The sequence below is a fragment of the Halichoerus grypus genome, chromosome 12 (genome assembly GCF_964656455.1).
Source record: "Halichoerus grypus chromosome 12, mHalGry1.hap1.1, whole genome shotgun sequence".
Classification (NCBI taxonomy): domain Eukaryota; kingdom Metazoa; phylum Chordata; class Mammalia; order Carnivora; family Phocidae; genus Halichoerus; species Halichoerus grypus.
In genome coordinates this window covers 102,790,109-102,804,482 of record NC_135723.1, presented here as the reverse complement: position 1 = coordinate 102,804,482, position 14,374 = coordinate 102,790,109, and the positions used below count along the sequence as shown (strand labels likewise).

At 47.6% G+C, this 14,374-nt stretch overlaps 1 protein-coding gene across 5 annotated transcripts in view; it reads right to left on the bottom strand.

Moving 5' to 3' along the window:
- The window catches only part of DPP6 (dipeptidyl peptidase like 6), an 898,846-nt gene that overhangs the window by 462,484 nt on the left and 421,988 nt on the right, over positions 1 to 14,374 (bottom strand). Inside the window, exon 1 of one of the 5 annotated variants that reach the window (XM_078059779.1) lies at positions 8,705 to 9,113. The exons of the other annotated variants lie outside the window; for them this stretch is intronic. Within the exon in view, the coding sequence (XP_077915905.1) occupies positions 8,705 to 8,761 (57 nt within the window). The 5' untranslated portion in view covers positions 8,762 to 9,113. Of the gene's footprint in view, positions 1 to 8,704; positions 9,114 to 14,374 lie in introns of those variants that run through there. 5 annotated transcript variants of the gene reach the window in all.

Sequence of the window (14,374 nt, the reverse complement as noted above, 5' to 3'; positions counted from 1 at the left end):
TGCTGACTTGTATGGGGGGCCATTAGAGAAGTGCTTTCACCTTGTTGAACTTGGCTTATTTCCTTTAGAGAAAAGGTTTCTGTTACCAAAACAAAAGTCCAAAAATCACTGGGCAAGATGGTCTGCAAAATGCCTTAAAAGTCGAACGTTCTTTGATCTTATAGACTAACCTCTCTTAGAATGGACACACAAGCCCTTACCAAATGCTGAAAATAGGCCCATTCAAATATCATTGTTATGTCAACACATGTAGTTAAGTACTTACTAAATAGTGGCTTGAAATCTCCATGCTAAGAGGAGTGCTCTGTGCTGAAAGGTTTTCGTCCAAGCACTAGTGTGATGGGCATTATTCCCAGATGGGGCCTCAGCCTAGATCTGCCCCGGTCCATCAGCTAGCAGGGGGAAGAGTTGGGATCAGAGCTGGTGTTCTCCCATCTTCCAGAAAAGAGGGCTCTTGGCAGGAGGAAGGGAAAGTGCCCACGCCATCCTTGTAAGGAGCAGATAAAGTCCATAAAATGCATAAGAGAGTTTGAGACGTTAAGGCTTTATGATTTTTAACGACAGATCAGTTTTTGCCTACCAAAATTCTCTTATTAATCTCCTTCTTTCCCTGTGTACCCCATGATGTGGAATTGGGGTGATGGAGTGTTTATTTTGCTTTCCAAAAATCAGCACCAGGGCGCCTGGGTGGCTCAGTTGGTTAAGCGACTGCCTTCGGCTCAGGTCATGATCCTGGAGTCTCGGGATCGAGTCCCGCATCGGGCTCCCTGCTCAGCAGGGAGTCTGCTTCTCCCTCTGACCCTCCCCCCCTCTCATGCTCTCTCTATCTCATTCTCTCTCTCAAATAAATAAATAAAATCTTTAAAAAAAAAAAAACAAAAAAAACAAAAATCAGCACCAGATGTTCTAATTGTCTCAAGTCTTCTTAAAAATTTCTCGGACTACTTCGAGGAATACTGCATACATATGTTAACAGGTATATGTGTGTATTTAACTTAATGCCATAAAGTACCTGTTGCTTCTAAGTAAACCTGAATTTTATCTGGGGCATCACAAACCCTTTTAAGCTCTTTGAAAACCAGAAGCTTCCAGTACCCTTTTTAGTCCATTGGGACATGCCAAGATTAAGTAATCACCCTCACAAAGTGTCATTTTTATGTCCGAGCCATTTTTCTTATATTCCCCCAAATCCTGTTCTTTTAAGCAGAAATCTGTCTTAAGTTCAGATTTCTTCTCTTTATTCCAGAATCCCACTAACCCTCTGCAGCTTTCCACTGTGGGACTTTCCAGGCTACCATGCTCTGAAACCCTCACAAGTAAGCATTTCCAGCTCTCCAGAATCATCTCCATGTCCCCAGCGGTCCTCTACCACCCATAGCAGACTGCTCAGCCAGCCCATGGGTTGCAATGGCGCAGCTGGAAATCCCTCTGCTCTCCCAACCTTGAGCTGCCCCAGCCAGCTTCCTTTTCTCCCAACTCGGCCTCTCTCCTCTCCTGTGTCTCCTATTCATCAAAATTAAAATCTTCCTCTGATCCAACATCTGTCTAATAAATGGATGGGGTATCAGGCGGGCTGTTAACATTTAAAAATATGTTTCCTTCCCTCTCCCATTTCGAGACCCGATTTAGGATAGGTAGTGAGTATCATAATTTTAGAGTTCCCTGAGTAAACTCTGTGACAACTTCAAATATTCTAACACGGAGGCTAAAACTCGCCTCTTCAAAATAGAGAAGTAAATTCTTTCATTAATTTTAAAACATACGTCCCCACCATTCAAGAGAAGCTCTGCTGCATATTAATTCTAAAGAGAAAATCAAGAGGATAGGTTTCAAATTCTTGGTTGTGATGTCCATCTTGCTGTGGGTAACCTATTTAAAGGGTTGGATCTATCTTTCCCAGAACATGAATTCCCATGATACTCAAGAGGAATCCTATGAGCAAGTCAGAACACAGTTTTTGACCTTTTAAAATGTTTTGAAAGAGCCCCCTCCTCCTCACCACCAGTTTCCCCATTTTATTCTGCAGATTATGCTGGTGCCTATTGGTCCTTCTCCCCCTCCACACTCACAGGTGCGCCTACGGACATTTTTTAGAAGCCTGTGTTCCAAATTAACAACTTAGCAGCTTGCAGTGATGCTCAGAGTCTCATGCACTGTCAGATGGGGGAAAGCAGTTTTCTTTGAGTTCTGGCAGAGGAAGTTAAATCTCCTAAAACACTGATCAGATACTAGTAAGGGGGTAATATATAAATTGTCATGAAAAATTCTATTATCAAGACTTGAGTATATCACTAATGGGTTTTGTAACACCACTGGTCGGGGGCGGGGGGACCCTGTGGCATCCAAGCCACCACTGTTAAAAATAGATGGACACCCCTATCAAAGTTGACCCGCAGCACTGACTTAATGTCTGTGCTCATGACAAATTTTCCTAAGAAGGGATTGCTGCAAATTTCTACTCCATTACCACAAAATCCTCCAGGAACTGGAATCGAAAAGCAGCAACAGTATCTGTTATTCAGGACTTGCCTGCTACGAGGCCAGATCTAACATAAATGCAGAAATAAGAGGTATTCACAGGACGGGCACAAACTATCAGTGATTCTGGGGGTGCAGAGACTGTCCTCACCATGACCTCTACTTAATTTGTCATTAATGATTGTGAGTAAACACTCTATTCTTTTTTCTTCCATTGGCTGTGCTATAACTTTGAACCTGAAATTCCAGCCATGAACAACTCTGCTGGGCTTCATCACCAACATCTGTTGATTAGGTTACGGATGCTTTCAAGGTGAGTAGCGCATTACACCGATGACCTTAAACGTTTTGTAGGGATTGGCTGGTCTCCGGCATTTAGCAAGGGTCCAGGTAGAACAGCACAGGGGAAAGTTTTGACAGAGTCAACTCTGAGCAAATAATGGACCGTTGCAGAGACTACTGGCGATCAGAGGTGCACCCGGGACAAGGCGTGAAGGAGTCATAAATAGTGAACAGCAGATGGAGGGAAAAGGAGGACGCAGAACAAACTTTCTAGATCAGATCACATTGCCTGGGCTACTTTTCCTGAACCGTCCCCATCTGCCCTTTCCTTTATGTCCCCACTTCAAGGGACACACACTACCCAAGGCAGGAAGGACGTGAGAATGTCAGCCTCCTGCAGAATTACAACAAACATCACTCCACCCAGGTGATGTGGTTCCCACTCCTACGCTTTGAGGCCACCAGGTAACCAAACCTGGAACCTGAAATAAAAACATTTTAGCTCATTTTGGCTTTCCAAACCATAACTGAAACAAGAATACACAATCTCCGTGCCACATCTTTTTAAAGCAAGGTCTTCAAACAACCATCAATCTCTGTACCCTTAGAGACCTGCTTCCTCCCCAGATTAGAATCTTTTCCTCAACTTTCAGAACTCTAGATGAGCAGACTCATTCTGCCCTTTCTCATGAGAGTAGGTGAAATATGTCCACTACAAACCTAAATCAATTAATGCCAAACACAGACATGGCTCATTTCCACAAAGGATAATAATGCTGCAATTCCCAATGAGGCAGAAACATGGTGACTGTCCGTTACTGTACATGATAAGCATCTTCGCATTGTCCACAGGCATGCTGGAGCTGATGATGTTTTGGTGAAAGTTAATGGAAAGCATCCTCCAACCCTCAAAGTCCCCCAGGTTTTCCCTGTGGAGCGTTTGAAGGTCTTGAGCAAGCTTTCCGTGGTAGCTCTGGTACTGAAAGTGAGGGGCAGGGTTACGTTCGATGTAATGTCAGTAGAACACAATAAAATGTGTTTAACGCCAGTGAAAGCATTTTTCAGAAAGAAAAGTCAGCTGTTTTCCATTTGTTTTGAATTTGGGCATTGCATACAGCCAATCTGGGATTGTTTGGGTTTTCACTTAGCCTCTTGAGTGACACTTGTTTACTGACTTCTTTTAGTCTATCACATGCATCCCAGAAAATGGGAACTGCTTGTAGACACCAGAGCTTGGTGGATTATGGCTCCAAGCTAGTTGCTCGCTTCATTGCATGTTATTCTCTCTGGTGATGAGACTAAGTGTCCCTCCTCTAAGAAGAGCACCCCACCAGCCACCGTCTTTCCTCTGCACAAAGACTCTGCTGCTCCCCACTCCTGTACCCCCATCCTCCCCCTGGCCACTCCCCTCCTTGCCAGGACCCATCTGGAGATCCCAGGCATGCACATCTTGTTCTGCTCATGTTCTCTCTAGGATGCCCAACTTCTGAGTTCTCCCTTTCACATATCGACCCATCTGGCAGCCAGAATGTTTCTCTTTCTTCAGAGTCCTAGATGTATTTCTACACAATCTTAAGAACCTATTGTTCTGACTCTTGTCCGGTTCCTTCAAGTCTTGTTTTTATCCAGAGAGTCTTAGTAACTTCGACCATGAGCATAATAGAATTTAACATACACTAGTATGATCATTGCATCCATTGCCACTCTTTGAGTTGTGGAAGGACCACCTCAGAAGTAAGTCATGTTTGCACTTCCTAATACTGAATCTTGTTTTACTGGGTTTCCTTTTACTACTTCTTTTTTTGTTTAATACCACATTTACCTTCACCACAGATGTTTCATGTTGGCTTTCCCTGTAACGTAGTTTCATAAAAAATTTAACTCTCTTGATGGTCAAAGCCAGCTCCTCTGTTTCAGGATCTAATTTTACTATGGGAGAAGCAACAGGATCTAACACAAAGAGCACTGGGCAGAAGATGTCTGAACTTCAGACATCTCCTGGGTCATCATCACCTGTGTGCTCCTGGCAAGGTCTGTCCTCTCCCAGAATCCCAAGCTCTGTGCTTTTTCATGTCCGCTTTACAGAATATGCTGTTTATAAAAATTTTCATTCACTTCAGAAAATTCTTTGCAATGGCATTATAATCACAAAGGTCTGGCTAAATAATTTAACCTCTCAATCAACACTGATCCTGGTGCTCCTAATTTAATAAGAGAATAGACACATCAGCGCTATATATATTTGGGCTTGTGCGGCTCAGGGAAGAGTGAAAAGCAAAAAAAGTAGGTCTCACACACGAAGCGCTATCAGACAGCCAGCTTCCAGGGAGGGCTCTAGAAGCTAGAAGTGCTGGACCTGAACACAGAGCAAAAGATCGCGTTCCCCAAGAGAACACAGAATATCGCCATACAAAAGGAGGTATTCTGGAGATCTTTGAAGGAAAAGCAGATTCTCAATTATTTGTGAGATTCCTGAGCCCAACAGGTAGACCTGATCACGGGGCGAACTTGTGACGTCTTTTCCAACTTGGAGTTTGTGACGCAAGAGGCCTGTTTGTGTGTGCGCATGCGCATGCACACACATCCACACACATTACAAATCCAGAATCTGCCACTAAAAACCTACGCCTGCTCAATATTTGAGCAAAAATATATCCTGGCTCACTGGAAGCATGGAGAATTAATCTTTCTGTCTCTTCTTACTCTTAACAGTATTACTGATCACTGCTTTTCAATTTTAAGTCATTTGAAATAGGACAGTAGATTTTAAAATAAATTTGTGCTTTTACTTAAGGGGAAAAAATCCTTAATTTGGTTCTCTAAGGAAGGATTTAGTTCATTTGAGAGAATACAATAAATTTTAACCAAACCAGCCTCAGCTTTTTCTACTTCACCTGCTAAGCTTCACTCTGGACACGTTGGTGTGGCGGAGGGCTGGCCAGTGTGGATCTGGTTTTTACTGAGGAGCCTCTACCAGCTGATTAGCTTCAGAGCCAAAGGATGAGTTCAGTTCATTCAGCTTAAATGATATTTTGTTTCCAAACATCTCTGGACTGTTAGTACTTCATTTAAAAATAAATTTTGGCATATCTAAAGAGAAAGGGAAAGGGTCTTCTAGAAGTCCATTCTCCATTTTATCCCAATGTATTTATACAACATCTTTAAAAACAAACAAAACAAAAAAACCTCCACATATTTCTCTATTTTTAGTACATATTTTAGCAAAAAACAAAACAAAACAAAAAACAGGGAAAATCAACAATCTCTAATTAATAGGTAAAATCATTTGGTTTTATAACTTTTCCTAGATTTGTTTTTCATTAATTTACAGTAATCCTCAGCATACAAAAGTTATTTCCAGTGGCTGCCCAGCTTCCAACTCCCGAGGTAGGTAAGAAACTATACCGTGTTAGTTTGCTAAGAACTGTTAGTCTATTGCAATAACCGAATAAATTTTAAAGAGTGTTGGACATAAATTCAAGTTACAGAAGATCAAATCCTCAGATTAATGCCTCCCAATATAAGATGTAAGGTGCCACTGTCACAAACTTCGTCAGTACAACTAAATGATCCCTAATCTAAAAACCAAACCAAACCACAAACCAGCATCTATTTCTTTCTTAAAAAAATGTTGGAGCATAGCCCTCTGTCCTGGCCTCCCTATAAACCCCCACCCAGCTGGGGATGGGACTACGTCCAAGCTCCACTAGCAACAAGGATGAAATGCAATCAAGAATGGGAGAACTCATTCAGAGCTCTGCAGTCTAAGCCCACAGAACGGAGTTTAAATGTCTTTAAAAACTGATAAATAGTGGAGGAAGAGGAAATAGTCTTCATGACTAAGTATTTTCTTTACCTCTTTGTGTTTTGAGCAGTTTGTCAAGATTTAAGCCAACGTCCCCTAAAGGTACATTAATTTTAGACGTGAGATCTCTGTGCTCCATCCCATTTTGCATCTCCTGCCCTGGTCCTGCTGTTGACCCTCACTTTGTTCTGCTTCACAGGATGGGCACCATGTGCTTCTCAGGGTCAAGACGATGCCTGAGAATGGGAAGAGGGCCTCCTGACTGCTCCCTGTGGCCACAGCCGCCTCTGTCCTCAGCGCTCTGCCCATTCACATCTGCCACAATGGCCCCAGGGGCAAGGATGGGGGGTTTCCAATGATCAGAAGGTACAAAATCAAACAAGACCCTACACATCCTCTGAAACCCACACCCAAATTATTTCCATGCTCCTGACGTGTAGAGGGAAACGAGAGTGAAGCTGTATAGGAGCCATGGGCCTTCTTCCACATAATATAGATTGGGCTTCTGAGTGCCCACCTTTGGGCTCAGACCTCTGAAGAGCAGTGTCTTTCTCCATAATTATGGCCACTGTCCCACGGTCAGAAATGCTCCCCGAGGCCTGCTGGAGCCTGCAGGCCCAGGGCACATTTGCTTTGTAACTAGTGAGGAGGAGAACTGTAATAAAAGGAAGGCCAGTTAGTCACAGGATGCTAATTTAGGGTGGACATGTTTCTTTCTTGAACAAATAATCTGTAGATTTTTTTTAAATGGAGGAGGGGTTGTTTGGCCTGTGTGAACCTCCCAGTGTTCACGCTACAGTGAGTCTTGACCTTCACATGAGCTCTCCCACCGAGTGTAGGATTCTTAGACTTGTGTTTATAAAATATTCTTCCCATAAGAAATTAAAATTATATTTAAGTTCCTTAGATGACGGTAATAATGATGATACTACTACTAAGGTGGTCTTTTTTTAATCAAAAAATGGGCTTTGAGGAAATGACCCAAAAAATGCATCTCCCATTAAATACAGATCCAAAGTTGTCTTCATACTGTCTCTGAATAGTTGGCGATGAGCCTCTAACACACTCTCCCCAAAGAGGCTCTTTGCTTTCCTGAACTCGAGTGGGCTCTCCTTTCTTGGCCCCAATCCTAGCAAGTGGGAGCTAACAGCACCCCTAAAATAAATCGGGGAAATCAGCTTCTGCTGTTGATTTACCAGGCTTGAGCAAACTGCTCTGGGAATCTACTGGTGTCTCCCAGGATCTATTTTAATGATCCGCCTGAGGAGAACCAAGCAGTGATTAAAAGATAAGAACCCTCACGATCTTCGAGAAGGGAATTACAATATCTACAGGAGCAGTAAAACACAGCTTGCTGGTTCCCCTTCACTCCTGAGACTCAGGCTCGGAGCCTCTGCAGATGGCAGGCCTGAGCGGCAGGGTGCGCGGACATCCTCTGCCATATGGGGATACCCGAGCCGACCTGGCCATCCTTGGCCAGCCCTGCAAGGCCTGCTACTTCTCAACTGGGGGCAAGGGGAGGGTCCCACTGGGTCCTAGCTGTGCAGTTTTCCTAGCAGGGAGAGTCTGCCCTCTCTAAATGCCCAGGACAAGCAGCAATCTGTCCACTCCTGCAGACATACTTGAGAAGAGGAAGAAAAGGGACACAGGTATCAAAAGAAAAGTCCTTTAAACATAGCTCCAGTGTCCTCTTTTGACTTGTGTTAGAACCAGATCAAAGTCCTGTTGGAGGGTCAGAATACAGGGAAATCTGAGGCAGGGCTCCCCACCTCTTTCATCCCTCCCCCCGCCAGCCCCCAAATTACAAAGTAGTTGGAAACCTTCACAACTGACAAATGCATAATCAGGCAGCTGTGCGGAGAGAGGCCTTTGTGGAAGGGTCCCCTCACACCAAGTTTACCTCGCCAGATGCGTGCTCCCCGTGCCCGTGCATTATCCACAGACCAGGGGATCTTCCAGAAATAGAAGTCAGGAGAGGAGAAGGCAGACCCCAGCGGCACTGGCTCAGTGCCTGTGTTCACCTCCAGCTTTGTGGCTCAGGTGAGGGCAGTCATTGCCAATATAAAATCATTCAAGAGACACACATCCCCCACTCCCGCACAGGCACACGCACGGGCACACGCCAGAAAGCAGCATTACCTGTTCCTGCTGCTGCACGGATTTCCCTGAAGCATTTGGCTCCTTGGCTGTAGTCATGATCCCCTGCCCAGGGCGCACGGCGCAGGGGCAGGTGCGGTCTGACGGTGAGTTCCGAGCCACCAGAGTCCAATAGGCGGCGGGGAGGGGTGTGATTTAGTCCATACTTCCGAAATCACACGGCTATTCTGGGGAGGGTGGGGGAGGGAGAGTGGGTAGACCAGCCTAGTTTTCTCTTTAAATGCAAGGAGCAGAGAGCGGATCCGAACAGGGGAGATGCTGCGGCTTAGCGGGGCTTCTCCAATTAGCAACAGCCTCCGCAATCGCCACAGAAACAATGGTAACTGCTTAGCAACCGGCAAGTGGCGGCGCGGTGCAGGAAGGGGACCCGAGTGATGCGCGCTGCTCCCGCCCGCTTCCCGCCTCCCGCGGCGCACGGCGCATGCTCGGGCCTCGGCTCGGCTGAGGAGGGGGCGCCGGGGGTGGGAAGGTGGGTGGGGACCCAGCGCGGGGGGGTAGGAAACTCTGGGGAGAGGAGGGACTGGGGAGGGGGCACCGAGGGAGGAGGGGGGAGACTGGAGAGGTGGCGCGGGGGGTATAGGGGCGCTGGGGTGGGCTGGGCAAGGGGACGGCGGAGGGGACCTGCCGGGGACCCAGGCGGGGGCGCTGCCCTCGCTGCCCAGCCTGGGTGGCCGAGCCGGCGCCCCCGGAGCAGCGCTTGCCCGCTGGTCACACCCGGACGCGGGAGGGGGGCATAAGGGGACGCGCGGGAGATGGTCTTTGTTTTTCCCTTCTGCCAAGTGAGTGCCCCGTGCCTATGAGAAGGCAGATGGTCAGTGGGCACCAAGGAATGGCATCCTTTCTGTTTGCCGGGTGGGTTTTGCAGGAATGCTAGATGTGGAAATCTTGGCCTTTATTTTCCTTAAAATTCCGAAAACTTACTATGTTTCCTCTTTTTACTCCAAGAATCTCCTGTTTCTCTTTGAAAAATCAACCAGAACCTCAAGGGTGTCTGTCGGTTAAAAGGAAAAAAAAAAAAAACAAAAGGGAAACAGCATCTGGGGTGACCTTAGAGGAGCAGGGCTCCCTGCTGAGTCCTGATCTCAAGGAGACAGCAGGACAGACAGGGCAGTCCTGCTGTCCCTGCCTGGTCTCCTGGCCACCTCGCACTGCCTGTGGGCCCTCCGGCACCTCCCCTGACCCCGACCCCCGGGGGGACACGAGCTGGCTGTTAGAGGAGAAATGCAATGTAGGCAGAGCTGATTAGCTCTGGATAAAGCTTGAGTAGCTGCTAGATGACAGGTGGGCATGTCTCACGGCCTCCCAGAAACGCAGACCCACCCAGCGCCCAGAGGCCTTCTGCTGCCCCTGTGCGTGTGAACAGTGCCCTCTGCGAATATTTCCCTAACTCCTCCTAGTCTAGATCTTCGACCTCCACCCAAAGGGTTTCAGGCCACGGGCATTCACTGGCCTGGGGGGAGCAGGGCCACCCCTGCACTCAGCACTAATAAATACTCTCAGTAAGAAAGTCCGGCCTGCACCTCTATAAAGTCCAGCATCAGAGATAAGACAAAGCAGATCCTTTTCCACGTAAAGCTGTTTGATAGTAGACTTCTTGTTCAACTCCTTCCCAACATCCCTGCCCCATAGTCATTTTACAGAAACAAACACACTTGCAAAATCCACTGTACTGTATCCTTCTTTGGAGTGGACAGATGAATCCAGATCATGGTAGAGTTGCCTTATCACCTCTGCCACAGCCTGAACTCAATTCTGGGCTAAAGACTTACTTGGCACAGATTCTAAGACACCAGGATAGGCAGTTGGGAGTTGGCGTGGTTTGCCTAAGAATCCAAACAAACAAGCAAAGAGTGCAAACCCCATGTAAACCCCTGTCACACAGTAAGGGTTTGGTTGGTGTTTTGTTGTCCCTACAGGACAGGGTGTTTCCAGGGTGACAGCAGCAATGGTGTGGATCCTTGTCTAACTTCTCTTTGTGGCCCCACTACCTAGTGTCTGCACACGAATTACTATCTGTTGGCTGCAAGGAGTGTGCCAAGCCAAGCAGACTCTCAGGGGAGTCTTCATAGAGCTACAGGCTCCTAAGTGGAGGGTTCCTGCCCCACTTGGTCACAGCTCTGGACTCGGAGATCTTAACCATCTGTTAACATCTCTGAAAGGATCCACTGCTAACCCAAGGAGGCCAGGACCGCCACCCAGTGTGGACATCCAAGGACAGGGGCCACAGCAGGAGAAGGAGAAGTGAAGGGAGCTAGGCCCTGCCTCCTCCTCTCTGTCTCTGGGGCCCTGGGTCTAACCAAGTGAGAGTGGGTCATAGCCTGGGGGTGCTCGGGTGTGTGGTGGAGAAGGACATGAACCCCCCGCTCTGGTGCTTCTGTTTTTTTACTTCTCAGTAAAGACCTTACATATTGTTTCACATCTACAATGAATATGGGTATAAGTAAAGTTCACCCACATCTACAAGATTATACCTGATACTTCAAAGGAGGCTCCTGCTGGCATCAGATCATGAGATCACCTGAGTCCTTGCCTGACCAGCCCCCTCCCAGCCCCACGCCCCCATTCACTGCCTCTGTTCTTGGGAGCTCCTGGGTGGAAATGTCTGAGACTCACTGGTCCGGGGACAGGCCAGACTGTGCCACTCAGAACCTTTCGGTGGGATCTTCCGGCACCATGTCCCTGGGCGGCTGACTTTTCTGCATACTTGACTTTACTGCTTTTCAAAGAGAAAAGGCAGGCTCTCCTGCCAAATGCAACAACACAGATGAACCCGGAGGGCAGGAGAAATACCACGTGGTTCCGCTCAGACGAGGAACCTAAGACAGTCCAACTGCTGCAAGCAGAGAACAGGACGGTGGTTGCTAGCCCTGCGGGGAGGTGGAAACAGGGGATTGCTGCATATAAAATGTCTGTTACGGAAGGTGACTAAGTTCTGGAGAGTTCTCTACACTGTGCTTTTAGAGAACAACACCGGACCGCTCACTCCATCTGTTAAGGGAGTCGATCTCATGTTAAATGTTTTGACCACAAGGAAAAATTTAAAAACACAAAGAAAAAGGGCTGCATTTTATCAATATTTAAAAATTAATCATCATCCCTCCAGAGGACAAACACTGTGCTGACGGTAATCCTTCGGCTGAAAACGGGTGAGTATCAGTCCAAATCCAGAGACCCATCTCCAGGGAGAGGGGGAATCAGTTCTCCTGTGCATCATCAGCACTCTCATCTTGAACTCCTCGGTCAGAGGAAAGGCTAACAACCAGCCAATACAGGGTGTAGGCCCCCTCCCACCCACGGCAGTGCAGAACCCCCCCCCAAAAAAAGAAGAAAAAGAATTTATAGATAAATTTCTGGAAAGCATCATCTATAAATACTATGGTTTCCAAATTCTAGAGACTGTGGGAAATACAACCCAAAAGAGTCAAGGGTGACTTCAGCAGGAACAGGAGTGCCCCCAAAGGCACATCCCCTGCATTTCTTCCCGATGTTATACATACTTATTAGCAAAGGGACATGCTTACTGCCCCCGATAACAATGACAATCAGAGCAGCTCCCTGATACTGTGCTAAGTGCTGTATGCCCGACCCCCAGCGACTCTGTGAGGCACGCACCGCTATTCCCCCCTAGGACAAAAGGAAATTGATATTTGGAGAGTTGAAATCTGAACCCCATGGTTACCCAGAGACTAGGCAGCCAAACCAGCATGTAAACCTGGGCAGTTCGGGCCGGGTCCGCCGTACTGCCCGACCTTGAAGGCCTGGAGAGTAGAATACTGAAAATACCCAGTCCACGTGCCAGGAACGACACTGAGAATTCTATACATATTATCTTCTGAAAATCTCTTCGATGCATGTGGCACTCGTTGGCTCTGGCTGCAGCAGGCTTCCAAAGATGGGGGGCCTCCACAGCCGAGATTTATTCTCTTGCAGCTCCGGAAGCCAGAAGTCCAAGGGTTCCTCCTGAGGCCTCTCTCCTCGGCTTGTGGACGGCCCTTCGGCCTGTGTCTGCACGGGTCATCCCTCCGTGGGTGTCTGTGTCCAAAGCTCCTCTTCTTATGAGGACACCAGTCAGACTGGCTTAAGGCCCACCCCAGTGCCCCCAGTTTACCTTACCTCTTTAAAGACCCCATCTCCAAATATAGTCACGTTCTGAGGTCCTGCGTATTAGGTAGGGTTCAACAGACGGATGGGGGGAGCACGGTTATAACATGTACTATTTAGCCCCCTTTTACTTACGAGGAAAACAGGCTTAAAAGGATTAATAAGTTCTTCCAAAATCATAGAGTCAGTAGTAAGTGGCAGAGTGGGCATTTAGATCCAGTGGTGTGATCAAAACCCTGCTGTGAGCGCATGCACACACACACACACACACACGCACACGCACACACACACACACACACACACACACACACTCTCCCTGCACCTCTTCAAACACCTGCCGAGGGCCTGGGCAGGAGCATATTCCCTAAACTGTCCAAAGGAGAGTAAGGCTTCTGAGGACCTCAGCAGAACCCAGCCCTTGCTAAGCTAAGAGGCCCTTGCTAAGGTCTTTACTACAGGTGATTTCCTCCCTTTTATATCTAGGGAGGATCCCACTTGATGGAGCACAAGTACGTACGAGCATCTCAGCTTTTCGGAGGTGAGTGCTCATGGGCCAAGGGGGCAGGAGGAGAAGAAGCTGACGCACCTTCATTCTGCAGCTGAGTACTTTCGGGGAGCCGAAATGCTCTGAGCAAGGGCTAGGCTGGGGCCTGATTCTCGGCGAAGCCAGCTCTTCACTGGCATGCTAGGACACGGGCAGCTGGAGCCTAGCAGAGCACAAGGCAGGTCTGCCTGCCAGTGGGGACGCCACCAGCTGCTTGTCCTGCCATGTTACTCCCTCCCATTCCCACCCGCACTTTGGCCTGGTGCTCTTAGAAATCTCTCAGGTCTGCAACCAGCCCCACTGAACGGACCTGAGGCGGACCAGGCCTTTGCAGGTGCATCTGGAGAGAGGCTTCTGCGTGCAGGCATGCTGACTGAGCCTCGCTCCTCCCCCCGCCCCAGGTGTGTCCGATGAGGGCGCTGGTGCAGGTGCAGCTAATCAGGCTTGTTTGCAGACACGCAGGCCTGGATCCTCTGTAGCCTGACGCCATCCCCCCTCCCCCGACGTCGGCTCGCCTTGCCCCAGAAGCCCATCAGCCAAAACAGCTTTGCATCAAGAGCCGCTCGATCTGCAAGGCTTCACCAAGTCCCTACCATGTGCAGACAGCAAAACCACCCTCAGAAACAGGCACACGGGCCGACAAGGTGCGGCAAGGTCGAGATCAGAATGTCTTTATGGTGGAATCTGTGACGAGTTTGAATTTCTCAGCATCAACCATCTGCCAGAGAAGCTACTTGTAATTTACAATTCCCTGAAAATAAGAAATGTGGGCAGAAAGGTATGATTCCCTGGAAAGCCAAGCAGAGATCCAAAAAAGCAATTTAAAGATAAATAAATAAAAAGTAAACACTGAGCATTACCAAGGAGGAGGAGAATGTGGATAAGTTTCCTGAAGACTGGGTTTCTCTAGAGAAACAGACCGATAGGATAATATATACTATTTTATATTATTTATATATTTATATATTAATGACTTGGCCCACTCAGTTGTAGGGGCTTGCAAATCT